General features: G+C 39.5%; 1 protein-coding gene across 3 annotated transcripts in view; it reads left to right on the forward strand.

Annotated features, from left to right (window-relative positions):
• SLC39A12 (solute carrier family 39 member 12) overlaps positions 1–26,599 on the forward strand; it is a 93,053-nt gene that overhangs the window by 24,224 nt on the left and 42,230 nt on the right. The window contains exons 5-11 of one of the 3 annotated variants that reach the window (XM_014346380.4): positions 2,743–2,915; positions 6,139–6,310; positions 12,611–12,783; positions 16,539–16,691; positions 18,575–18,685; positions 21,051–21,117; positions 26,062–26,220. In XM_014346380.4, coding sequence (XP_014201866.4) covers positions 2,743–2,915; positions 6,139–6,310; positions 12,611–12,783; positions 16,539–16,691; positions 18,575–18,685; positions 21,051–21,117; positions 26,062–26,220 — 1,008 coding nt within the window. The remainder of the gene's footprint in view (positions 1–2,742; positions 2,916–6,138; positions 6,311–12,610; positions 12,784–16,538; positions 16,692–18,574; positions 18,686–21,050; positions 21,118–26,061; positions 26,221–26,599) is intronic. The other 2 variants (XM_034930059.2, XM_034930060.2) reach the window with 2 other exon arrangements.

Consider the following 26,599-nt stretch of genomic DNA (forward strand, 5'->3'; position numbering starts at 1 on the left):
CTCACCCTTCAGGTCAATGGGCTCCCCTAGGCCCAGGACAGGTCTAGAAATCCCATTCAAGGGCCAAGTCCTGGAATCTCGGGCCCCCCACCCCAAGAGTCTGCTTGGTGCTCTAACACACTGTGGCTAAGCTGATACCTGAAGCCAGCAAATCTCAGAGCCTCACCCAAGGCCCTTGACATAGTACTTGGGTATCACTGCTGGTTGTTTAGGGCCCAAGAGCTCTTCAGTTAGCAGGTGACAAGTCCTGCCCGGACTGGGTCCTTCCCTTCAAGGCAGCAGGTTCCTTTCTGGTCCAGGGCATGTCTAGAAATGTTGTCTGAGAGCTAGGACCTGGAAACAGGACCTTGCAACTCTAACCACTGCCTCATCCTGCTGTGGCTGAGCTGGTATCCAAGATGCAATGCAGAGTCCTCCCCACTCTTTCCTCTCCGTTTCTTAAGTGGAAGTAAGGGGTATCTTTTGGGGTAATGAGCTGTGCAGCCTGGGGTTAGGGAAGGGGTAATACCAGCATTGTTCTGGCTGGTGTCTCAGTAGGTCATATGCCCCACTCTCGAAGTCCAGTGTCTCTGGGTCCATTACAGCACTAGGACTCATGTAAAAGTCGCCGTCCTTGTGGCCTAGACTGCCTTTCAAGTTTATTAGCACCCCAGAGCACTTTAGCCTGAGGTGGCAAGGCTTGTGGGGGAAGTCAGGTTCTAACTGCTAGGATCAGGGGTTCCCCTCTGGCTAGGGCTGGTTTAAATGCTTCCTCCATGGGCAGGTGTCAGCTGAGTTTGGTCCTGTTTTCCTTTCTGCTTTAACAGGACAGCATTGAGTTCAATGCCTCAAAATTGCCATGCCCCCCTACTGTCAGCACCCAGAGATGCTCTCTGCACCACACTGCTGCTACTGGGGAGGTGGGAGAGGGGTGACATCAGAGATTCAAGACTGTTTTTTCTGCCTCTTCAGTGCCTATTTCAGTAATATGAAGTTAAAACCAGGTATAACGAGGGCTCACCTGAATTTTAGTTTGTATGAAGGTCCTTTTCTTGTGTAGATAGTTGTTAAATTGGTGTCCTTGTGGGGAGATGATTGGTGGAGGCTTCTATTCTGCCATCTTGCTCTGCCTCCTCCAGTTTTTTTCTGTAGCTCTTTGAATATATCATTTCACTACCCTTCTGTCCCCCATTATTTAGATAAGAAATCAGCCATTAATTGTAGTGATGCTCCCAGGTAGGTGATGAGTCATTTTCTTTTGCTGCTTTCAAGATTTTATCTTCTGTTGTAGTTGTTGTTTTTTGTTTTTGTTTTGTTGCCCAGGTTGGAAGTGCAGTGGCGCCATCTCAGCTCACTGCAACCTCCACCCCCTGGGTTCAAGCGATTCTCCCATCTCAGCTTCCTGAGTAGCTTGGATTACAGGCACCTGCCACCACGCCTGGCTAATTTTTATTTTTATTTTTTTTGTAGAGAAGTGGTTTCACCATGTTGGCCAGGCTGGTCTTGAACTCCTGACCTCAGGTGATCCACCTGCCTTGGCCTCCCAAAGAGCTGGAATCACAGGTGTGAGCCACCACGCTGGTCCTCAAGATTTTATCTTTGACTTTCAGCAGTTTGACTGTAATGTGTCTGGGTGTGAATCTTTTTGTATTTATCTTACTTGATGTTTGATATGCTTCTTGAACATGTATATTCAGGCTTTTACATCAGATTTTGAAAGTTTTGGCCATTATTTCCTCCAATATTTTTTCTAATCCTTTCTCTTTCTCCTTTCTCTGACTGCCAATATATATACATTGGTATACTTGCTCTTGTTACAAGTCTCTGACACTTGTTCTTTTTCTTTTTTCTTTTTGTTCCTTAGAATGAATTATTTCTGTTAATCTATACACATGTTCAGTGATTTTTTTCTTCTGCCCTCTCAAATATGCTGTTGAGTTCCTATAATGAACTTTTTGTTTCACTTATTGTCTCGATATTCTTCAACTCCAGAATTTTCATTTGGACATTTATATAATTTAGATTTCCTTATTAAAAATTGCTATTAATTGATTTTTTATTGTCAAACTTTCCTTTAATTCTTTAAATATAATTTCTTTTAGTTCCTTAAACATAATAGCTCCTTTAAAGTCTGTATTTGCTGAATCCAACATCTGGAAATACTGAGATGTATTTATTGACTGCTTTTTTTTTCTATCACTGTTGATAACACTTAGGAAAATTCCGTTTTAATCATAAGTAAGAAGATGTATAAATCCATATAAATTTACTATTATGTTTATTTCTTCTTTGTACAAATTATTTTTTAAAAGCCTAGAGCTATACTGAGGGAAACTAATCTGCGATCTTTAAATTGACTGCCATACCACAGTTGCATTAGAAAACAAGATCTAGTTTGTTTCTAGAATCTTATCTCCCTTTCACGGCTTTTCTCTCTTTTGCATATACACTTAAAAGGAAAACAATTTGATTGACTTAACTAAAGTAATAATTAATCTATGATGGATGTATAATGCCTCCAGGGAATAATTTCCTAAGGATTAGGCCAGTTTCATCTTTAATTTACATTTTTATAGAAAAAGAAAATCCTTGACTCAATGGAAGGCATTTTCGTGGGTGGAAATGTCCATTCCATCATCTCTAGGGCTTAAAAAATGATAAGAATTCTTTGTAAGGGAATATCTATGCTGTAGCTATGTGAAATTGTGACTATTCTGAACTTATCTATTCTATGTGACACCAGATTTTATATGAAATTTCTAGAACTAGACCAACTCCTCAACACTCTCTGGACCAGAAGTACTTGTATCAAAAATGAGAAAATCCATCAATTTCAAAGGAAACAAAACAACATAATAACCCGTGATCAGGACTATTCTAATTTCTCTTCATCCATGGAAAAAGAGTCTGAGGATGGTCCAGTTTCCTGGGATCAGGTATTGCCATTGTTTCTCTTATTCAAGCATTTGCGACTGTCAAAGGAAGCCCAGCTGTGAAAGTTTTATTAGAGTTGTAGAAAACTTAAAGAATATTGTGTATTATCTTGAAAAGTAAAAACATTCTAGTTCCACCACGTAATTACGGTTTTCTTTTTCTACAAGCGTATCTCTGTAGACATAAAAACAAAGCCAAGGTATATAGGGGAATGAAATATATTGCTTTTTTCTCCCTTGGGTTCATATTGAATGAATTAATAATTAATTCAGAAAACATATTGAGCATTTTATGCACACCGCTAATCATCCTGGGCATGAGAGATACAATGTTGAAAAAAATAGGCACATATTTTTGCTATTATGTATCTTAAAAGTTATTTTCTGTTACTTCTGCCGTGTATAATAGGAATCTGTTGAAGCTGACTCTTTCAAACTCATGTTTATTGTATTCAACTGCAGGTGACAAGAGTTGATCTCCATATTAATCCATGTTTGTGAAGTTTCCTTAATTAGGGCCAACTCTCAGGAAGAGAACAAATACGATCTCTTCATGGAGACCTTATTTGAATAAAGAATAATTCATTTCTTAACATTTAGGGGTTACTTAAGGCATGTATCTTCTAAGAATGCCAATAATCATTTTCTGTGCAAAACACACACAACAACCTCTTCTCCAATAATTCTTCTCTGTTCCAACGTGTGATTTTCTTTGTGATTCTTGATGGTATCCTAACGTGGGACACCAGATTTGAGGACTCTGCCTATATTATTAGGTTGATGGTTTTCCAAGGGATGTGCCTGGGCCAGCAGCAGCAGTACCACCTGGGAACTTGTTGGAAATGTACATCCTCAGACCCCAACCCAGAATCTACTGAATCATAAACCCCAAGAGTAGAGCCCAGAACTCTGTCTTTTAACAAGCCCTGCAAGTAATTGTCAAAACTAAAGATTAGAAACCACTGCTTTTGAATATATTTGTAAAGCTTCCGTAGAAATCTGATAACATCAACACAAGTACAAACATATTTCAAAATTACATAGGAAGGAATAAAGATGTTTTAAAGATTGTTGGCTGCATAACCTAAATTTTCATTTTCTTTATTGAAAAATATGTTGTGTTCAAAATTTTATAGAATATAATGAGTCCCCAGTAAGGACATTTATATTAGTGATTTCAGAAGAAATTTACTTAATGACCTAAATGGCACAAGAGCAGCAAGTGAAGACCAAGGGCGCAGAAGTTTGTAATAGAATAACCTTACTCTCTGAGAAGGTATTGTAAAACTAGAAACTATTCGACTTCTTGACAACAAACTGGAGAAAGACGCATGGTATTCTCTTCTTGTTTCTCTCTCCATTCCTTTATTTACCAGGCAGGCATTTTCTGATAGGAATTGTATTATGAAACTATCATCAAAAGTTTGTTGCCAGTGTCCCTTTATTTTTGTCAATATTATTGATGATGAAATAATTACATTCTGTCAATAACAAGTGGTGCAAAAGAGAATCTTTTCTTTGGCGTACATTATTTTGATAAAGGGAAAAAAAACACAAGTTTAGCTTTCTGTGGATGCTTTTTGTAGCAGAAAATTTTTGGAGTTGTTGCCCAATCCCTTACTGAGAAATGCCTTCCTCACCCACAGGAGTGAGGTTGGCACCCATGTTTGAACAGCTTTATTCCATCTCCTACTACTTGGGCAAAACTGATTGAACTAAATGGACGCCTGACCCAAGAGGCACCATCTGTGGTTTTGCTGAATCAATCAGATCTCTCTCAGGACTTATGGATGCAGCATTCTTGGGTTCTTGGAGTGAAAAGTCACTTTAGAGTTGGGGCTTATATGGCTGTGAGTTTACGAGAGAAGGCCAAACTGTGAAAGGAAATAGATATATGCAGAGGGAAACAGAAAAAAGAAAATACTTGGCTCAAGGAGGGAGAGGAGGGCGCGGGTGGGAAGAAGGTTGTGGGCAGAGATCATGCATCTTTGATTTCCCAGCTTCAAGTTCTCATTCCTTATGAAGTGTGGGCATTCTTTCAATCCCTGGGTTCTTTGAGACCATCTGTGCCTTTCTAGTACAATTTCCTCTTGGTTTTCTGATTTCAGTTGGTTCTGTTCCATGCACCCAAATATTTCCTGATCAAGATAAAACTTTGTATCCATGAAATCATCTCTAAAGATTTTTATGTGGGGGAAAAAGACAAACAGCAACTATGTCATCATTATTTACAGATTAGCAAAGTGCCTTCGTTAAAAAAAATCTCTATACAGTGTGGCAAACCAAATCAGCTTTGCAAACCACTGATTTTTAAAACAATACCTTACTGTTCGCAACTAAAGATGACAAAGACGTTGCATTGGGGTCTTATTTCAATAGAAAACATCCATTTGTGAGAGTGAAACTACCCGTCATTCTCATTCACCTATTAAAACTTTTAAATTGTAATTTTTGAAGTACACAATGTCAACCTTTATTCTGAGATGGACAAATGTCTTTTGGCCCTTTTTAGAGACTGTGCCATTTGTTCTTTCCTTATTCTTCTCTCTCATAAATATGCCTATACAGTATGAAAACAAATTGTAAAGATTTAGGTAAAAATCAGTAAAGTCAGTAAGAAATAATGATGTTTTCAACTGTGTGTGTGTCTCTGTGGAGAAGGGATATGCCAATTGAGAGAGGTAGCTATATCATTTGGTATTTACACAGCAGCTAGTTGACATAGCTTTACTTTCAAAAATTTTACCTTTACTTTTAGGACTTTTGAAAGTACACGTTGCCTACACAGGCTGACTAAATCAAACAGTATGAAAGACAGTGACCTCATTACCATAGGACTTCTGTTTATTGTATGAAGTCTTTGTTAACACAAAGCTATCCTCATTGAAAAAGAACAAAATCATCAAGACATCCTAAGGCTGCTGGTTAGAACACCACTCAACACATTGTAAAACACAATGTGTCTTTCTAGGAAAGAAAAACTGTGCAAAACTCATACTAAATAAGGCTCAATGAAAATGAGGTATTGCAGGCTTTGGTCAGAGATTTAAAACATCCTTAGGAATTACGTACAGCTGAAAGTTTGCAGGGAAACACGTGTCGTACCGGCTTCATGTGTGTGTTCTAGCTATTCCATCTAGAATTCACTCCTCAAGGATGACAACTGGTGGAGAATCTTGTTTAAATATGCTGAGATTAGTAACAATGTTATGTTTTCCTCACACAGACCTGCTTCTCTGCTAGGCAGCTAGTGGAGATATTTCTACAGAAGGGCCTCTCACTCATTTCTAAGGAGGACTTTAAGCAAATGAGTCCAGGGATCATCCAGCAGCTCCTCAGCTGCTCCTGCCACTTGCCCAAGGACCAACAAGCAAAGCTGCCACCTACCACTCTGGAGAGTAAGTCCTAGATCTTCCTTCAGAAAGCTGATGTGCACAATGTATGCAATAATAATAGTAAATGCAGGATACTTACTATATACCAGGCTCTGTTGTAAACATTTTACATTTATCAGCTCATTTAATCCTCCTAACAATGCTACAAGGTAGATATTATTATTCCCATTTTACAGATGAGGAAACTGAGGCACAGAGAGATTAAGTGACTTTCCCAAGGACACACAGCTGGGAAGTGATGGAGTTGCCATTCAAACCCAGGCAAGCTGGCCCTGGAGTCCTTGTTTCTAACCACGATACATACTACTCTTGAATGAATATTTTATATTTGTATATGGTTTATATGAATTAATTATGTCTTCTATAGTTGACTCAATCATGGATCAACATAAAAGGCCATAGCTGAGAGGTGACATGGTAAAAGAGAAGGCAATAGCATTGGAATGTGGGATGCAGAGCTGAGTCATGCTTTTTTTCCTCAGAGACTTTGTGATCTTAAGCAATTTCTCCCCAAGACTGTTTCTTTTCCAGCCCAGTGGAAAGCAGTGATATCCTACAGGGCTGCCTTTCTCACATCATGGCATGTATAAAAAATGAAAACACATTACAGTAAACCAAAGCTCACTGGGTTGCTGTGGGATGAAGGTGACCCATGCAGGGAGATACCAGCCTCCCAGATGTAGCTGGCAGCCCCAGGAAGGGAAGAGATCAATATTTACAGTTACCTGTATCCCACTGAGTCAATGCAATAGATGAGATCTCTCCAAGGGCTTCACTGTGAAGCCCTTGAACTGTGAGGTTCAAATGGGATAATGTAGAGAAAAATATCTTCAGTAAATTTAAAGCTCTGTATATTTAAAAGACAAAAAAAAAATGGTTGAGAACATCCATGTTATCTAGTAAAAAATGTGACAATTAGCTTACCATTGATCTGAGAGCCTTAGAGGTATTATTTTCTCAGAGCTGTGTTTCTTTCTCTTTGAGAGAGCCTGCAATACCAATCATAGCTGAGTTGTTCAGCCACCCACCTCTAACTCACAGTGGATTCTGTAACATCAAGTGGCCTAATTGAAAATCTTATGTGAACAAAAACACGCCAGGCCTAAATATCTAAGATTGCACATTCACTAAGATAAAAAGAGCTTCATTAATAGTGAGCAGCCAAATAACTCAGCACTTGGTGGTCATTCAGTGAGGCTCAGAAAATGGATGAAGACAGCACTGTGGCACCTAGGAGCATCCCTGGGCACGTTTACATTCCTACCACCTGGCTTGGGGCCGGAATGTACAGGCCGCTCGGAAAAGGGTTTTGAAATTAAGACCTCGGAAAAAAGTTGTATCTCCTCTCGATTGAACTTCTAGACACTTTTGGGGAACAGTCTTCCTGAGAAACCTCCCAACATGTCACACTCACTAAAGAATCTAGAAAGGGGCCGGGCGCGGTGGCTCACGTCTGTAATCCCAGCACTTCGGGAGGCCGAGGCGGGCGGATCACGAGGTCAGGAGATCAAGACCATCCTGGCTAACGCAGTGAAACCCCGTCTCTACTAAAAGTCAAAAATTAAAAAAAAAAATGCCCGGGCATGCTGGTGGGCGGCTGTAGTCCCAGCTACTCGGGAGGCGGAGCTTGCAGTGAGCCGAGGTCAGCACCACTGCACTCCAGCCTGGGCGACAAAGCGAGACTCCATCTCAAAAAAAAAAAAAAAAAAAAAAAGACTCTAGAAAGGCCAGGTGCAGTGTCTCACACCTGTAGTCCTAGTACTTTGGGAGGGCAAGGCAGGAGGATTGCTTGAGCCCAAGAGTTTGAGACTAGCCTGAGCAACACAGGGAGACCCCATCTCTACAAAAAGGAAAATTAGCCAGGCATAGTAGCACGTACCTGTGGTCTCAGATACTTGGGGGGCTGAGGTGGGAGGATCGTTGGAGCCCAGCAGTTCGAGGCTGTAGTGAGCTATGACAATGCCATTGCACTCCAGTTGGGTGACAGAGAGAGACCCTGTCTTAAAAACAAGAACCTAGGCCAGGCACAGTGGCTTATGCCTGTAATCCCAGCACTTTGGGAGGCCGAGGTGGGCAGATCACGAGGTCAGGAGTTCGAGACCAGCCTGGCCAACATGGTGAAACCCCGTCTCTACTAAAAATACAAAAATTAGCTGGGTATGGTGGCGCGCGCCTATAATCCCAGCTACTCGGGAGGCTGAGGCAGGAGAATCATTTGAACCCGGGAGGTGGAGGTTGCAGTGAGCCAAGTTTGCACCATTGCACTCCAGCCTGGGCGACAGGGAGAGACTCCATCTCAAAAAACAAAACAAAACAAAACCTAGAAAAACATCACTGTCCTCAATCGAAAATGTTGCATTACGTGAATAGGGAAAAGCTTTAATTTCAAAAGTTCTTTGGAAATTATAGAAATATATGATATTATAGTGAAGGGAGGAAGACTCGGGGAGACATCATTAAGAAAATACCATTCGGTATGCTGAAACTCAACCGCTAAGCACCATCTTCGATTGAGTTTCCGGGAAAGAGTATTATGGCCATGTACAAATTAAGTTTCAGACCTATTCAGAGGAGCTGCTCAGAAGTGGCTAAGAATTTAGTGGCTAGGTCAAGCTCTGTTGTAATAATGGGAAACTTTAGAACCTGTCTGCAAGTTGCCTGATGCCAATCAAGACTTCACGGCACCTATGCAGGGACCTGCGGTAAATTAGCAGAGTCCTGCGACCACAGGTCAGATATTTTATGGTTTTGAGGCTGTCGTTCCTACATGAAAGCAAGTGAAATATGACTCATAGAGAATCTAAAAAGATTTGCTAACCTCTGAAGTTATGAAACATTCATTGTCTGCATGGGTAGGAGCCCACAGGGTTGGGGTGTAGCAAAATAACTGAAGAAGTCTCAACTTTGCCTTTTGCCTGGGAAATGTCGCACCCTGATTTGTCATTGTGCTTTCTGGGCCTTTTGTGGTCTTTTGCAGTTACCACTTCTAAAAGGGGACAGCTGTAAATTTTATTAGACATCCAGGTGCTCATGTTACTATTCAAATATCTTTAATTTATGTAGTAAATGAAAAGAATGGCATTCCCATATAGAGTCTGTGTGGGAAAGAATGGGATATGAAACTTAGTTGAAGATTTTCAGGGAAGTTTCTATAACATGAGTATTTTTGTTACATTAGAATGATAAAAGACACGACGATGTAGGTGTCTGAACAATACACATGACATACAGTTCGCCATCTTAACCATTTGTATTTGCACAATTCAGTAGATTCACATTGTTGTGCAATAGATAATAGAACTTTTTCGTCTTGCAAAACTAAAACTCTATACCCATAGAAGAACAACTCTTCATTTCACCTTGCTTGTAAACCATTTTATAGGGATTCCATAGCAATGAAAATGTGGTAGTGGGGGTACGGGAATAGATGCTTAAAAGTTTTTTGCCTTTTCTGAGTATACTGCCAACTCTATTTTAATATTAAACCCCTGGGTAATTTAGAACTTACATTTCAGTAAAGTCCTCTTAATATCACAAGCCTATTTTTCTGTTACCAGTTATATTATTAAAATGATCTAGGCTGGGCATGGTGGCTCATGCCTGTAATTTCAGCTCTTTGGGAGGCCAAGGCGGTGGATCATTTGAGGTCAGGAGTTCGAGACCAGCCTGGCCAACATGATGGAACCCCGTCTCTACTAAAAATACAAAAATTAGCCAGACATGGTGATGGGCACCTGTAGTCCCAGCTACGCAGGAGGCTGAAGCAGGAGAATCACTTGAGCCCGGGAGGTGGAGGTTGCAGCAAGCTGAGATTGTGCCACAGCACTCCAGCCTGGGTGAAAGAGCAAGACTGTCTCAAAAATAAAAATAAAATAAAATGATCTAATTTAAAGAATGAACCTTTTAGAAAAATGCAAGGATGATGAGAATGAAATATTTTCTGTTTTAAAAAACTTTAAGAGGATAGTTTTTTTTTTTTCAAAAAAATTGCAATGAGCTTTAAGTATTTTGACACCAGGATTGTTTGATTTAACTTATTGTATATCCATAGTCACTGAAGAAAGTGGTAGTTTAATTTCATAATTAGCTTTCCTCATTGTTTACTAACTAGTTTGCCATGACTTCTTAGTAATTTCTAAATAGGTAGAGAAATAAGCATTTGCTTTGAGTATCTACAAGCAGATGAAAATGATGCCGTAGATAACTCCTTATCTCTATGTTGTCTGTACTTGACCGTGAAAGTCATTTCCTCCCTCTCTTTTAATCTTATCTCTTCCCTTTTCTCCTTTATTTCTTCTCCCTTCATATATATATATATTTTTTCTTTCAAATAAACTTACAAATTATACTTTATAGGCCGGGCGCGGTGGCTCACGCCTGTAATCCCAGCACTTTGGGAGGCCGAGGCGGGCGGATCACCAAGTCAGGAGATCGAGACCATCCCGGCTAAAACGGTGAAACCCCGTCTCTACTAAAAATACAAAAAATTAGCCGGGCGTGGTGGCGGGCGCCTGTAGTCCCAGCTACTCGGGAGGCTGAGGCAGGAGAATGGCGTGAACCTGGGAGGCGGAGCTTGCAGTGAGCCGAGATCCCGCCACTGCACTCCAGCCTGGGCGACAGAGCGAGACTCCGTCTCAAAAAAAAAAAAATTATACTTTATAAATATTTTTTTAAAAGGAAGCCTAGAAACATGAAATTCTAAGGGTTATAAAAGTCATTGCAATCATCCAAAATGTAGATTGTTCAGATTTTTATTATCGACTGTTACACATTCATTGATCAGTTTTCACCAATAATATCACTCATTTTAGTCACTGAAAATAATATCACTCTGGACATTACAAATAATTCAGACAGCTTTTGGAAGGAAGTTCTTCCAAAACGTGTACTCGTTTTGTACACAAACATAGGTCTACAATACTGCCAAACCTATGCTTCCTATGTAACAGCTAGTTTTTTCGCCTTTGAGAAGCTTAAGATATGATTAAAGGGAAATTGTTGCTAGTGTCTGTCTATGGATGTTGTAGTTTCAAGTGAGAGAAATTTATTTCTTTGAGGGTTGGAGGTGAGCTCAGTCCTTGCTTGCCGCAATAATTTTTAGTAAGGGGTAGTCAGAGTAACTTCAAAACCACAGGGTTACTTGAAGAAAGTCTTGTCTTAGTCCTTGCTATAACAAAATACCACAAACGGATGGCTTATATAAACAGCAGACATTTATTTCTCACAGTTCTGGAGGTTGGGAAGTCCAAGATCAAGGCGTCAGCAGATTCGGCATCTGGTGAGGGTCTGCTTCCTGGTTCATGGACTGGTGAAGGGAAGAACTCCAGTCCCTTTAGCCCCTGTAAAGACCCTAATCCCATTCAACAGGGGTGAAGAGTATATGTCCTAATCACATCCCAAAGGCCTCACTTCCTAATACCACCCACCACCTTGGTGGTTAGGTTTCAACATGTGAATTTTGCGGAGACACAAACATTTAGACCATACCAAATCTGTTCATTCTTTTTGTTAAAAATTTAAAAACTTTTTACCGCATATAACACTTATAAGACTGGGTGCTGTGGCTTATGCCTGTAATCCCATCACTTTGGGAGGTGAAGCAGGAGGATTGCTTGAGCCCAGGAGCTTGAGACTAGCCCAGGTAATACAGTCAGACCCTATCTCTACTAAAAATAAAAGCTTAGCCAGGCCTGATGGCACCTGCCAGTAGTCCCAGCTGCTCGAGGGGCTGATGTGGGAAGATCACTTGAGCCTGGGAGTTCAGGACTACAGTGAGCTATAATCACACCACTCCACCCCAGCTTGAGCAGCAGAGTGAGAACCTGTCTCAAAAACAACAAAAACAACAAAACGCTTATTTAAAAATTCCAAGTTGGGGGCAGTGGGCTTACAACTGTAATCCCAGCAATTTGGGAGGCTGAGAGGAGTGGATTGCTTGAGTCCAGGAGTTCGAGACCAGCCTGGGGAACATGACGAAACCCCATCTCTACAAACAAAAAATACCAGAAAATGAGTCAGGCATGATGGTGTGCACCTGTAGTCCCAGGTACTTGGGAGGCTGAGGTGGGAGGATCACTTGAACCTAGGAGGTGGAGGCTACAGAGAGCTATGATAGTGCCACTACATTCCAGGCTGGGTGACAGACAGAGAGCCTGTCTCAAAATAAAAACAAGACACTTATTTAAAAAATCCATATCCCTACTGGCTGTTACTGTAAGACCGATTCTTCTGGCATTTTCGCCAGCTGAGGCCGGAATGGAGGGCACTGGGCACTGACTGTGTTTACGATCTCCTTTGACTTAGAATACGGCTACAGCACGGTGGCTGTCACCCTTCTCACACTGGGCTCCATGCTGGGGACAGCGCTGGTCCTTTTCCATAGCTGTGAGGAGAACTACAGGCTTATCTTACAGCTGTTTGTGGGCTTGGCCGTCGGGACACTGTCTGGGGACGCTCTCCTCCACCTTATCCCTCAGGTAATCTGGTCTTTTCCATTTCAGATAAAGTTCACTTCATTGCTCTTCACTTTTAACCACTGGAGGTATTTATGCAAAATTTTACTGAGACTTCAAAGAGAGAGTATCGTGGCTGGTGTTTTCCTTAAAAAGAAATATTATTTCCCCAAGGCCTCTCTGCACTTGTAGAAGAGAAGAGATGCCCCAACATTAGGCTCGCCACATAGTAGTAGTATTTTTGAAATAAAAGAAAGGAAAGGTGGCAGGGCACGGTGGCTCACACCTGTAATCCCAGTACCATGGAAGGCTGAGGCGGGAAGATCGCTTGAGCCCAGGAGCTCAAGACCAGCCTGGCCGATGTGGTGGAACCCCATCTCTACTAAAAATACAAAAATTAGCTGCACATGGTACATGCACCTGTAGTCCCAGCACTTTGGGAGGCCAAGGCAGGTGGATTACTTGAGATCAGGAGTTCGAGACCAGCCTGGACAGCATGGTGAAACCCCATCTCTACTAAAAATACAAAAATTAGCTGGGCATAGTGCCATGCGTCTGTAATCCTAGCCACTCGGGAGGCTGAGACAGGAGAATCGCTTGAACTCGAGAGGCGAAGGTTGCAGTGAGCAGAGATCGTACCACTGCACTCCAGCATGGGTGACAGAGCGAGACTCTGTCTCAGAAAAAGTCGTCATTCAGTTAGTTCACCCAAGACCTGGTTGTTTAAAAGTCCAGAACCTCCCCGTCTCCCTCTCTCTTGCTTTCTCTCTCTCATTATGTGATGTGCCTGCTTCCCCTTCACTGTCTACTGTGATTGGAAGCTTCCTGAGGCCCACATCAGAAGCAAATGCTGACACCATGCTTCCTGTACACCCTGCAGAACCAGGAGCCCATTAAACCTCTTTTCTTTATAGGTTATCCAGCCTCAGATATTTCTTTATAGCAACACAAAAATGGCCTAATTCGCTTGTCCTTCTTTCTATTCTGCCCAGAAGGCTGCATCTCCTCAGCTACCTTGCAGGTTGGATTTTTGTTTGGGGTCAGCCAAGGAGGGGCACAACGGAAAACTCAGAGAAGGAGGAGAGAGAGGCAGTGGCATCTGTGCCCAGCTCCCTCCTGGCTCCGGCGTCCGCTCTAGAAGTGGCTGATTTGCCATGGGCTACGTCTCCAGTGGACAACTTCCCCACAGCTCCACGGCTCACTGGCCTTCCTCCCCTTTCCCTTTCGCCCCTAAGGTTGGCAATGCTGTCCTGCGATTGCCAGTCTCTGGGTGCCTCATTATCCTTTGTTTATACCCTTGACCCTGCCCACCTCTGTAATAGTCTTATCTTTCATGTCTCTTTATTTGAGCCATCACAGTGGAATTCTCCTTCTTGCCTAACAGTGTCTACATTTCTCTTAAGGGCAGGTGAGCACCAGGAGGCTGCCTCCTGTTGACATGTGCTGAGGCTCTTTTTCAGAAAGGAAAGGAGTAAAACCTGAGTTGAGGTCATCTACAGATGAGGTTTTCTCTTCCCTCTGAAATCTCTTACCAGGGATAATGATGGTGGACCAATGATCCCCACTCCAGCAAAGCCTGAGCTGGTTAAAATTTTCCACAAGCCTCTGGCAATTTCCTGCAGGGTCACTCTTGTTGCTTCGAGGCTCAATTGTTAGTCAATGTTCTGAAAATAAAAAAGGGAGCATTGGAAAAATAAAACCATTATGAGTTTTAATTGCCCTCATAATCTAATATCCTGGAAATATTTCAGGGCTTGTGACTGAGTAGAGGCGGTGGCCCAGGCCTTTTTTCTAGGTCACAGCAGTGGTAGCAGAATTGTTTACTGCCCAGGAGTCTGGGAAGCGGAAAAAGGCTCTCAGGTCAGCCTGAGTCTCCCCCAATGAGGGAGCCCACAGCAAAGGTGGACTTGAGGATGGGTGCAACATGTTACAGAGGAGAACTTCAGAGATTAGCTGGGTTTCCCGAAATTTTGTAGACAGTTTTTTTTTGCTTAAGGAAAGAGACAAGAGCCGGGCGCAGTGGTTCACGCCTGTAATCCCAGCACTTTGGGAGGGCAAGACAGGCGGATCACCTGAGGTCAGGAGTTTGAGACCAGCCTGGCCAACATGGTGAAACCCCATTTCTACTAAAAATACAAAAACTAGCCGGGCGTGGTGGTGGGTGCCTGTAACCCCAGCTACTCCGGAGGCTGAGGCAAGAGAATCGCTTGAACCCAGGAGGCAGAGGTTGCAGTGAGCCGAGATCATGCCACTGCCCTGGGCAACAGAGCGAGACTCTGTCTCACGAAAAAAAAAAACAACAAAAAAGAGAATCACCTGAGGTCAGGAGTTTGAGACCAGCCTGGCCAACATGGTGAAACCCCGTCTCTACTAAAAATACAAAAACTAGCCGGGCGTGGTCGTGGGCCCCTGTAACCCCAGCTACTCTGGAGGCTGAGGCAAGAGAATCGCTTGAACCCAGGAGGCAGAGGTTGCAGTGAGCCGAGATCATGCCACTGCCCTGGGCAACAGAGCGAGAGTCTGTCTCACGAAAAAAGAAAAAAAAAAAAAAGAGACGAGGACGAAAGTTGTTGGAAAGAGGAAGAAAGATGCAGGACAAGTGTGGTGGTGTGCTAGAAGAATCAGTGATCTGTGGCAAGTTTTCAAACGTCTGCACAGAAGTGAGAAAAATGTTACTCATATGATTGCCTTTTTTAGTCAGCTAAATTTGTTCAACTGAAAGATCTACATTTTATTTTGAGATCTGGGGTTTTTCTTCTGTTTTGTTTTATGATATTACAAATGTTTCCTATTTTGTGCGATAATGGTCATTAGAAGTATTAGGTGGGTATCCTTTAATGCCCTTAGCAAGAGAAAAAGTTGACTAACATATATTGGTTTTCAGTGATATTTACATACACAACGTATATATATATGTAGATACATATGTATACTCACATATACACATGTACATATATGTATGTACACATAAATGCCTGTACACATATATGTATGAATGTATATACACATAATCTATACACATATAATTTCTTTTTCTTTTTTAAAATTTAATAGTAACATTCTAAATCTGGAAACCATTTATGAGCTACTTCATAAATTGCCTTCTCTAAGAGAAGGGATATGGTATGATCTACTGGCTCACAAGAAATCATGAGGTTGACCAATGGAATGACTCAACCAATGGGATGAGTCAGTTACAGAAAAATTCCCAACACATTTCTTGTGTCCTTTTGTGTCCCAGAGACCTGACAATATTGTCAGTCATACAGTATGCTCCCAATGGAACAAGTTCTTCACGGTGGATTTCTTACTTATCTGATATTTAATAAAAGTTTACTTTGATTGCTATGGGGCATGAGAATAAACCCCAGATGAAATATAAAATTTATTAATATTTTATGAGGCATGGTTGTACAAACAGATGCAGATTGGACTCCTGAAAAACAATTTGGCCGAAGGACTGAGTTTGTGTGAAAATCTAGGGCACTTGCAGAAATAAAGCTTAGGCTTCGTTCTGTTCATTAGCACAAGCTATTCAAAGCTCTCTTTTGTTTTCTATTGTACACAATTTATTTGACCCTGATTAAAGCGTATAGTGGAAGCATTCACATACCCAAAAGCAAACTGGACTTTTAGTGATTGTATTAATAGTTGTCATGGCATTTCCCAGAATGAAAATTAAATATATTCAATACTGGGCCTACTATTTAATAGTTAAGTCATCAAGACTTATCTCCATCTTTCTCTCTGCCTTTTTTTTTTTTTTTTTTTCCCTGAAGGTTCTTGGTTTACATAAGCAGGAAGCCCCAGAATTTGGGCATTTCCATGAAAGCAAAGGTCATATTTGGAAACTGTTGGGATTAATTGGAGGCATCCATGGATTTTTCTTGATAGAAAAATGTTTTATTCTTCTTGTATCACCAAATGACAAGGTATATTTTTAAGTTTTATTTGTCTTGTGCTTTAAAGTCTTATAATACATTCATCTGTTCCTTCACAAGTACTTGTTCAAAAGTAATGAAGTTGCCTGTGTAAGGGATGTCTAATGGAATGCTGATTTCAAGAATACACAGCTCCTTCTAATAGGATATTAATTTCTTAAAATGTCTATTCCTGGGCAGTTAATGTACTTGTTACGACCTTTTGTTTAACCTTCATGGTTGGTTTAGGAACTGGGGACTATTTTATGTCTGGGGAATGAAGGGGCCCAACATTCTAGCTACTAATCAGCGTTTTGGATATCTTTCTTAACCTAAACAAATAAGCAAACAAAAACTTTGAAAACTCACAAAATCACATGTTGTTTTCTGTCTTAAAGGCATTTAAAATTACAAAAACAAGCATCTTAGGAATTTTGAAATTTGCAGCAAATCTTTTTTTCAGCTTTAGTAATTTCTTTTATTATACCAGTAGCTGATAAATGTCTACAAATATGGGCCGGGCGCTGTGGCTCATGCCTGTAATTTCAGCACTTTGGGAGGCCGAGGCAGGTGGATCACCTGAGGTCAGGAGTTTGAGGCCAGCCAGGCCAACATAGCAAAACGCTGTCTGTACTAAAAATACAAAAATTAGCCAGGCATGATGCCGCGCGCCTGTAATACCAGGTACTAGGGAGGCTGAGGCAGGAGAATTGCTTGAACCCAAGAGGTAGAGGTTGCAGTGAGCCGAGATCGCGCCACTACACTCCAGCCTGGGCGACAGAGAGAGACTCCATCTCAAAAAAAAAAAAGAAAGAAAGAAAAGAAAAGAAAAAATAAATAGCATAGCACTTATTGTTTTTCATTCCTAAATTTGTTCAAAATTCTGTTTTATGAATCAAAAAATAAAATGAATTTATGGATGGATAGAGGGATGATAGATGGATAGCTACATGATAAAAGAGATTTAATAAAATAATCATAGGATCGAGGAAGTGGATAGCTCAATATTTACATTACAATACAATTCTTTCAGCTTTCTATATATTTGAAAACTTTTCAGCAATAAATAGAGGTCATGAATTCAAATAGACTACAAGTCAACTTTTGTAAAAGTTTTCTAATAAAGCAGGACTTTTCTTTGGCCTGGGGCTCAAACTAGGATGCTATGGTAATTTGGAAATTGGGAATGCCAACTTCTATTACGGTACTTAACCCTAAAAGTTTAGGAACTTTCCTTTCACAAAAGAAGTTCTAATCCCAAGAAGCATTAAAAAAAATAACAAATCCCCACTTAAACCCAATGGATTAACATTTCTGGGTTGGGAAAACTAAATTAGAAAGCCAAAATACCAGTAATTCAGTAGTTAGAAATCCAGTGTGGTAATGAGTGAAAGAAATTCTGAACATCCAAAAATGTAGAGTTTATTCAGATTGTTTATGGGCTTGTCAGGGAACTTAAAATGTGTTTTAAGAGCATAATTCCAAGATTTATGATATTGCCTAAAATAAAAGGAATACGTATGTTTTAGGAACTGCAAATGCTTTACTTGATGAATACATTTCCAGAGACATTATTTTAGTAGTCACAGGGTACAATACAGTTTTGATTATTATCATTGCGGTATCTCCATCAGAAAGAATTTAAAATTTAATTTTGTGTAAATATAACTTTTTTTAGTAAATAAAAAGACAGTATAAAAACTACCACTATTCAAGCCTCCTTCAGTCATCACTAGACATTTTTGAAGTTGCATTCCATTCTTAAAGCATCCCAGTTCTCTTTTGTGGCAACTACCATTTTGGCCAATAGGCAATGGAATGGAACCGTGGCATTGACAAAGACTACACCTGTGTTCTTCTGGCTTCAACACTAATTTTAAACCATCCTCATCCAGCAGGGCCTGTCATTGGTTAATGGGCACGTGGGTCACTCCCACCATCTTGCACTCAACTCTGAATTAAGTGACCAGGCAGGCAGAGGCAAATCTGCTTCAACTATCCAGTTGGTAGGTTCCTGATCTAAAGCATTCTACTGATCTGATTACCTTCTCTCCTTTATTCCTCAATGAACAAATGAAAATCAGTAGGGTAGATAAACAGATTTCATACTCCTGATTTGCCTGTTCTTAACTGTGATAAATACTGTTTAGAAAACTCTGCCAAGCACCTGAAAGCTGTTTTAAAGAGCAACAGACACCCTCCACAGATTCACATAATTGCTCTCTGCATCACTGTCAAACACGTATGGATCAGACTGACATCATAGACACGTCCTTAATCCTTGTGTTTACAAGTTTTCATAAACCAGTTGACCTTTGCTTTTGCATTCTGAGTAATCCTTAGCCATGACTAGGTGGACGAAAACAGATGTGGAGCAAGGGATTACTTAGTGCACCTAGGATTGGGGTGTTCATTTCATAATGCAGGAGATAACTGATTCTGTCCAATGAGATGTTTCATAGTATGTGCCTTCATTCTACTAAATTTTCCACAACAAAATCTTCTATATTAATTCTCAAAGCACAATGTCCAATCATGTTCAAAACAATATTCCCATTCAAATGCTTTAAGTAAGAAGTATAGGAATGGGAAAAATACGAAAGTAATTTATAATTGCTAGAATCCCTGCCTCCTGGAACCATGGCCTTAGGGTAAAGAGTTTACGGTGTAAGGACAGCTTCCTCAGTAGAAATGAGGAGGCTATTCCTGAGACATTGACATAGCAAAATAGAAGTTTGGGAGTAGATTTCAGATCTCGTGCTAACTCAGAGATAGGAACCAGAAATTTCCTTTAAAATACGATTTTAAGAGCCTTTATTGTATTTATTGCTTAGACATTCTAAATGTGGTTTGAAAAAAGATAACTTCAGGTGGGATTAGTTTTAAAAATCTCTTTAATACTGATCTTATTCCTTCTCTTTGAAGTGTCCAGAGCCCCAAGATGCATATAACCAAATCTCTGAAGGTACCTTAGTGAGTCTTGAGCTATTTGAACACTCCAGCTCACTAATATGCACATAATTCCTCTTGTTATTTAAGCTGCAATTTGACCTAAAGCGTAATAGAAATTGTATAAACTTTTAGGAGTGTTTGATGAGTTTAATTTCTTGTTTTTTCAAGAAACTCGAGGATAAAGAAGAATGTTCATTTTTTTTCCCAATCAATAAGAAGTCCTGAATGTTTGGCTCTAAATTACTTTACATAATGTGACAATAAATAGCTTTTTTTTGAAAAACAAGACAAAACATTCTAGAATAAATATCTGAATTCTGTATTTTCACAGAACTATAAAGCATTGTGATTACAATTAGGTTTTTGATATAACATAAAGGGATCACAATGTTTTTTGTTTCTATATCCTCCCAATTTCAAGTAAGAGGTCTACTTCCTGCTCTCTGTATCCTACAGGCTCTACCTTACTTCTCAGCTATGCTTCTCCAAAAACAGCCTATCATTATCTTTTGAATAGCTGCTATTATTCTAATACGTGAACTTTACTAATATGTAAAATTTACTTTCTCTCTTTTACACACACACAAAATGCATGTATCTCATTACATTTGTGTCAAAATTTGTACAACTTTGGGTGATGGACTTCTATGCATATGCTTTTAAAAGGACATATTTAATATGCAGATAAAAAGTTTTTTTATAGAATTGAAATCAGAGGCACCAAGACGGAAAATATATTTTCAGAAATTGGTCTATGAGTCAGTCTCTGAAATAAAATCGTGTAATCTTACCTCATAAAGTCAATTTCAAAATCTCACTTCTCTGTCATATAAAAGGATTAAAAAATGTTTGAATCTATTATTGTTGTCTTTTATAAGTGGGTGGATCTACTTTCTTAATGGGCAAGATTCTTTTACTGACTGGCAAAGCAGTTAACCCAGAATATTATGCTGCAGTGAATGAAATGAGGTGTTGAATTTGCATGGGTGTCTTTTCCATCCAAAATACTTCGACTGCTCACAGGTTAGAGGATGGATCTTAAATCCACAATCCACCAGAAAGGAGAAGCGCTGAGTTAGGCCAAGAATAATTTTTTTGATAGCTTTTGAATTTCATAAAGGCTTACATAATTTACGAGTCTGAATTACAGACTGTCTCAGTAGCCTTCAGCTCTCTATGGAAGATTCTGATCTACCTGAGAGTGCTATTTTCATCTAAATATGAAGAGTGCAAAAGGCTTGCTTTGCCCACAGACTTTCAGCTCTACATTGTGCGTGTCTATGAAACCTGAGGTTCTAACATACATCTAGAGTGCTAAAATATCTTTTAAAAACCAACATAACTCTCCAGATGTTTCATTTTTCAACAAAATGATGGCCATTACTTATCTCTCATCAGTTATTTTTTAATTTAAAATAGAAAAGCCCAGAAGATTCACAGGCAGCTGAAATGCCTATAGGCAGTATGACAGCCTCCAACAGAAAATGTGAGTACCAAGCTAAACTTTACATGTGGAAAGTGCCATAGAAAACAGTTATGTCTGTTTTAAAATAAAATGTCAAAACTATATAGATATCATATTGGGTATGTAGTTTATTGTGAAAAACTTTGCAATAGGATTTGTAATGAAAACTAATTCCTATCCAGCTCTCAAATTGACTACATATTCATATCAATTTTACTCCTTCCTTTAAAAATGAAGTTTTTCTTAGTTGATTTAAACTAATTCCCTTCAAGGGAAACTTCAATTAATGTAAACACATGTGTGTTTATCATAGCTCATTTCTAAACATATTTGTGTGATGATTGAGGCTTTTATTTCACTGTGAAGTATGGATATATCATTGTTTTTTCATCTTCTAGCACTGTCTACTGAACATTCATCACAAATGCGTCTTATTTATCATACTGTCATTGAGATGGTAGAGTCCAAATCAGTGATCTCATTTATTCACATCTTATTCTATAACTCATTTGTTCATTTAATTTTTAATTAACAAAGCTTGATGTTTTTTCTATGATTTTTTCATCTGCATTTAATTTACCAATTTTGGATAGAACTTTATTAACCTGTGCTTATGTTTCTGAATAATTCTTGAAAGTTTTTCGGATTTTTTTGTCTGTTTTGGTTTTCATCTGTTACTCTTGAAGTTTTGCCCTATTTTTCTCACTTATTTTACGCTTTTGTGACACAAACTTCTTAAGGTTTTAATGTTATGCATCATGATTAGTTATTCCCATTCTACCGTAATAACTTAGCAAATAGTGAAAATAGCTAACACGTATTGAACACGTCTTGTATGCTAGGCATAGGGCTACACAGTTGGTGTGATCTCATTCAATTCTACAACTTAAGTAAGAATAAATATTAACTGAATTATACAAATGAAGAAAATAGTTGTTAGCGAGGTTAAATCACTGCTCAAGATTATATAGCTAGTCAGCTCTAGCGCTGGGGAACTAAAGAAATGCTAATGCACCGGCGGGCGCGGTGGCTCACGCCTGTAATCCCAGCACTTTGGGAGGCCGAGGCGGGCGGATCACGAGGTCAGGAGATCGAGACCATCCTGGCTAATATGGTGAAACCCCGTCTCTACTAAAAAATACAAAAAATTAGCAGGGTGTAGTGGCGGGCGCCTGTAGTCCCAGCTACTCGGGAGACTGAGGCAGGAGAATGGCTTGAACCCGGGAGGCGGAGCTTGCAGGGAGGCGGAGCTTGCAGGGAGGCGGAGCTTGCAGTGAGCCGAGATCGCGCCACTGCACTCCAGCACTCTAGTCTGTGCAACAGAGTGAGACTCCGTCTCAAAAAAAAAAAAAAGAAAAGAAAAAGAAAAAGAAAGAAATGCTAATGCACCAACAATTTTTTTGTGACCATTCATTCATTCATGCATTCTTTCACATTGTTTTATTCATTCAAGAAATGTTTGAAGACATGTCCTGTTTCAGGCATGTTTTATGCAGTGAAGAATAAAATAAGCATGATCTTTATCAGTGCAGAATAAAATAAGCATGGTCTTTATTCTTAGCTTGGGATGTAATCAGGAATAGAAATACTACTAAGACCAAACACCATTATAGCAACTACTGTTCTAAATGTTTTAGATACATTAACTCATGTAATTTATTTATTTGATTCAAAATATGTAATTACATATTTTGTCCATTTCTGCTTTTAGAACATTGCTAGTAATATTTTTCCTTCTAAACTTTTAGTTCCAAGAGTAATTTTAGAAAGCTGGGCACATAGTAGGTCTGCAATAGACTTTTTTTTCTCTTTGGTTGTGGTCTTGAAAGAAGGACATGCCCAGTCAAATCAGGAGCTGAAAGAGGATGCTAGATTAGGGAGTAACGATGGTCTTCTTCAAACATTTTGTAGGCCTCCTACCTACCTGCTTACTTCCTGTCGAGGTTGGCATGCAGAATGAATAGTGAACATACCCATATTACATTACTCAACTGCCCCTTTGCCAGGGACATACTGAATTAAGCTTCAAATATTTGATGACTTGTTTTGTATTACCTCATCCGTGGAACTCAACTTGTGTTTCAAAGACAAGATGCAAAAAATCAATCTACAGTCTGATTTAAATTTTAAAAAAGCACAATGATACCACTTCCAGCCCCCATGTTTTACCATGGAAAACCTCTGATAGCTCAGAAACATGGAACTCAATATGACTGCCAAGTACATGAAGAGAGGTAAAATATTATAGTTAATTCTGTAATGAGTACATTAAATTACCAGTGAATACTTGTCTTATCTTCCACTAAATATTTTTTTTTTTTTTTCAGATGGAAACTCGCTCTGTCACCCAGGCTGGAGTACAGTGGGACGATCTTGGTTCACTGCAACCTCCGCCTCCTGGGTTTAAGCAATTCTCCTGCCTCAACCTCCCGCTAAATAATGTTTAAATTACTTTAAGAAATATACACAGTGTGTTCTTTATGGCTTACATGCAAATGTTTGTATTTGCATGTGGCTTGTTACCTATCCACGATCTGACATTTAGAAACCCATGATCAGAGATAACAAAATAATAGCAAAAATAGGCCACACTGGTTTCTAGCAGAGTGTAATATTGGCTAAAAATCCTCCTTTGGAATATATGCTATTAATATCAAGGCTACATATAGGCATGTGGAAATTACAAATTTATTTGAATGTTGCAGTGTTGTCAAATGTATCACTTTAAGTTTTTTTAAATTTCCTTTCACAAAGAAGAGCTTTATCTCTGAAAATTGACAGAAGCAGTTAAATGATCTAGTAGCATTATTGGTTTCTGAGAGTTTCCAGTCAATGTCAATAAGAACTCCCTGAATTCAAGAATTCAGTATTTATTCTTTGTTCTTATGGCTGTTGCCTGAAATCTTTCCCTTTTTAGCAAGGACTAAAATAAGTTAGTGAACCACAGGAAGGATGTAAGTTAGTTCTACAGTGATATTTCTAAATACCTATGATTTTTAGAAGTAAAATACACAGTCCATCTTTGAAACACAGTAAATGGAGCTATCTCCTAGACGGCAATTTGGGTTATATCTGGTATTTACTGAAGTTATTTATCTCACAGTGTGGGATATGATATGAATCAAATCATATTCCCCAAATAAGAAGGCAAACCACATTATAATGCAATCTCCCTTGTAGTCTTAGGCCATGTAACAAGGAAGTATCCTCTTTCTATTTTTATTGAGCACAATTATTAGAATTATTAGAATTTTTATTGAGCACAATTATTAGAATAATTAGAATTTTTATTGAGCACAATTATTAGAATTAGGCCAGGTGCAGTGGCTAACGCCTGTAATCCCAGCACTTTGGGAGGCCGAGGCGGGTGGATTACTGGAGGTCAGGAGTTCGAGACCAGCCTGACCATATGGTGAAACCCCGTCTCTACTAAAAATACAAAAAAACTAGGCAGGCATGGTGGCATGTGCCTGTAGTCCCAGCAACTCGGGAGGCTGAGACAGAATTGCTTGAACCACAGAGGCGGAGGTTGTAGTGAGCCGAGATCATGCTACTGCACTCCAGCCTGGGCAACAAAGCAGGTCTCCATCTCAAAAAAAAAAAAAAAAAAAAAAAAAGGAATCATTATGCATTCAGTTCTAACAGTAACAGTAACTACTACTTACACCTGTCACACAATATATATGCAACTGAATAATTAATGAAAGTTTAGACTATGACAATTGATTAATGACTTTTCTTATCAAGTGGTCTACCTAGGCAGATTACTACCAAAATAAGTACTATGCTCAAAATACTTTTCATGTTTGTGAGTCGTTCAACTCTACAATTGAGTTATGCTAACATACAATTTAGAACTTTCAGAACAGAGATTCTGTCCATTAAAAAGCTGAACCCAATTATGATCAAAATTATTTCATTGGCTCTCTCCTGACCAGATAATATATATTATGCAATTGAATTCCATGAAGACAGAAGCTTCTCTTTATTTTGTTCAACATCTAACTGGCCTAGTGCTGAAAGTTATCTTGCAGAAAGACAAAAACTTTGAGTAATTATTCCAAAGCTAACTTTGGGGCCAGAAATGTTGGTCGTGGTTCCGTTGAAGTTACAGTGGGGAGTGAATGGGGCGCTTCAGGGAAGTCATTAGCACTCACCAGAAAGGGAACCAAAACAATCACACAGTGACAGAAAGCACACTGCCCTAGATTGACACAGAACAGTCTGACTCAAATGAACAGCTTTGGGAAATACACTCCATTTTAATGACATTCCACTGGGAAGTTTGTCTTGGCCCACTCGGTCTGCTACAACAAACTACCATAGACTGGATGGCTTATCAACAAAAAGTTCTTTCTTATGGTCCTGGAGCCTAGAAGTCCAAGATGAAGGTGCAAGGCAAGAGCCAACTTTCTGGTTGTAGATGGCGCCTTCCTGCAGTGGGAAGTGGCAGAAGGGGCAAGGGAACTCCTTGGCATCTCTTTTATAAGGGTATTAATTCCATCCCAAAGGCCCTACCTCCTCATACCACCACGCTAGGGGAATAAGTAGAAACATATGAATTTTGGAGAGACACAAACATTTAGTCTATAGCAAGTTTCTTAAATTATTTTTAAATGTATTACAAAAGACAGACGGGAAGGTCATCAGTGGTATTTGGGGAGGCTGTAACATGGGTTTTACTTTCTTGTTTTGGCATAACTGCATAAGATGTTAAAATAATGAATGCCAGCATGTAATTTATCTCGTTAGACCAGTTAGCAAAACAGTGACCATACGTTTAAGTGTGTTGGTTATCACACTTGAATCTCTAGTCCTGACTTTTGCGGAAACAAAGTGATGTTATTTAATCAGATGGAATATAAGAATGTCAAGTGTAGGTGGGAAGGTTGGTTGGTTTTGAAGGATTTGGTGAAATATGTAGTGCTCTGTTAATGCTTCTTCTGTGTTTATTTGGTTCCTTAGGTAAAGCCATTAGCTTGTTAGCAATCATGATTCTGGTTGGGGACAGCCTGCATAATTTTGCAGATGGCCTAGCCATAGGAGCAGCCTTCTCATCATCATCCGAGTCAGGAGTGACCACCACGATTGCTATCTTGTGTCATGAAATCCCACATGAAATGGGTAAGTTCAACAATGGAATTACTGTTTCTGGCCTGTTGAGAAAGAAATAACATCTTTCCAGCTATGGTTTACTAGGATTCTTTTTCTAACCTATGATTTAAAGATGAATACTTTCCTTTTATAATTTATTTAAACCATAAGAAGAGGAGGACTAGAAAAATAACTCATGTACCTTGGAATAAAATCCAGTTAAACTCCTTTATGATGTTTCCCAGGGCCAGAAATGACTCTATTTGGATTCCAGAGAATTCCACATGGGAGACAGTCATTCAGAGAAATATTTTAAAGAATTTTGACGGGGACTTTAAAATCTGCATATTAAATGTGAGAAAAATATTAGGAGGCGAACTTTATCCATCATGTCAGCACATGGGCCAGT

Source organism: Pan paniscus, chromosome 8 (genome assembly GCF_029289425.2).
Source record: "Pan paniscus chromosome 8, NHGRI_mPanPan1-v2.0_pri, whole genome shotgun sequence".
Lineage (NCBI taxonomy): Eukaryota > Metazoa > Chordata > Mammalia > Primates > Hominidae > Pan > Pan paniscus.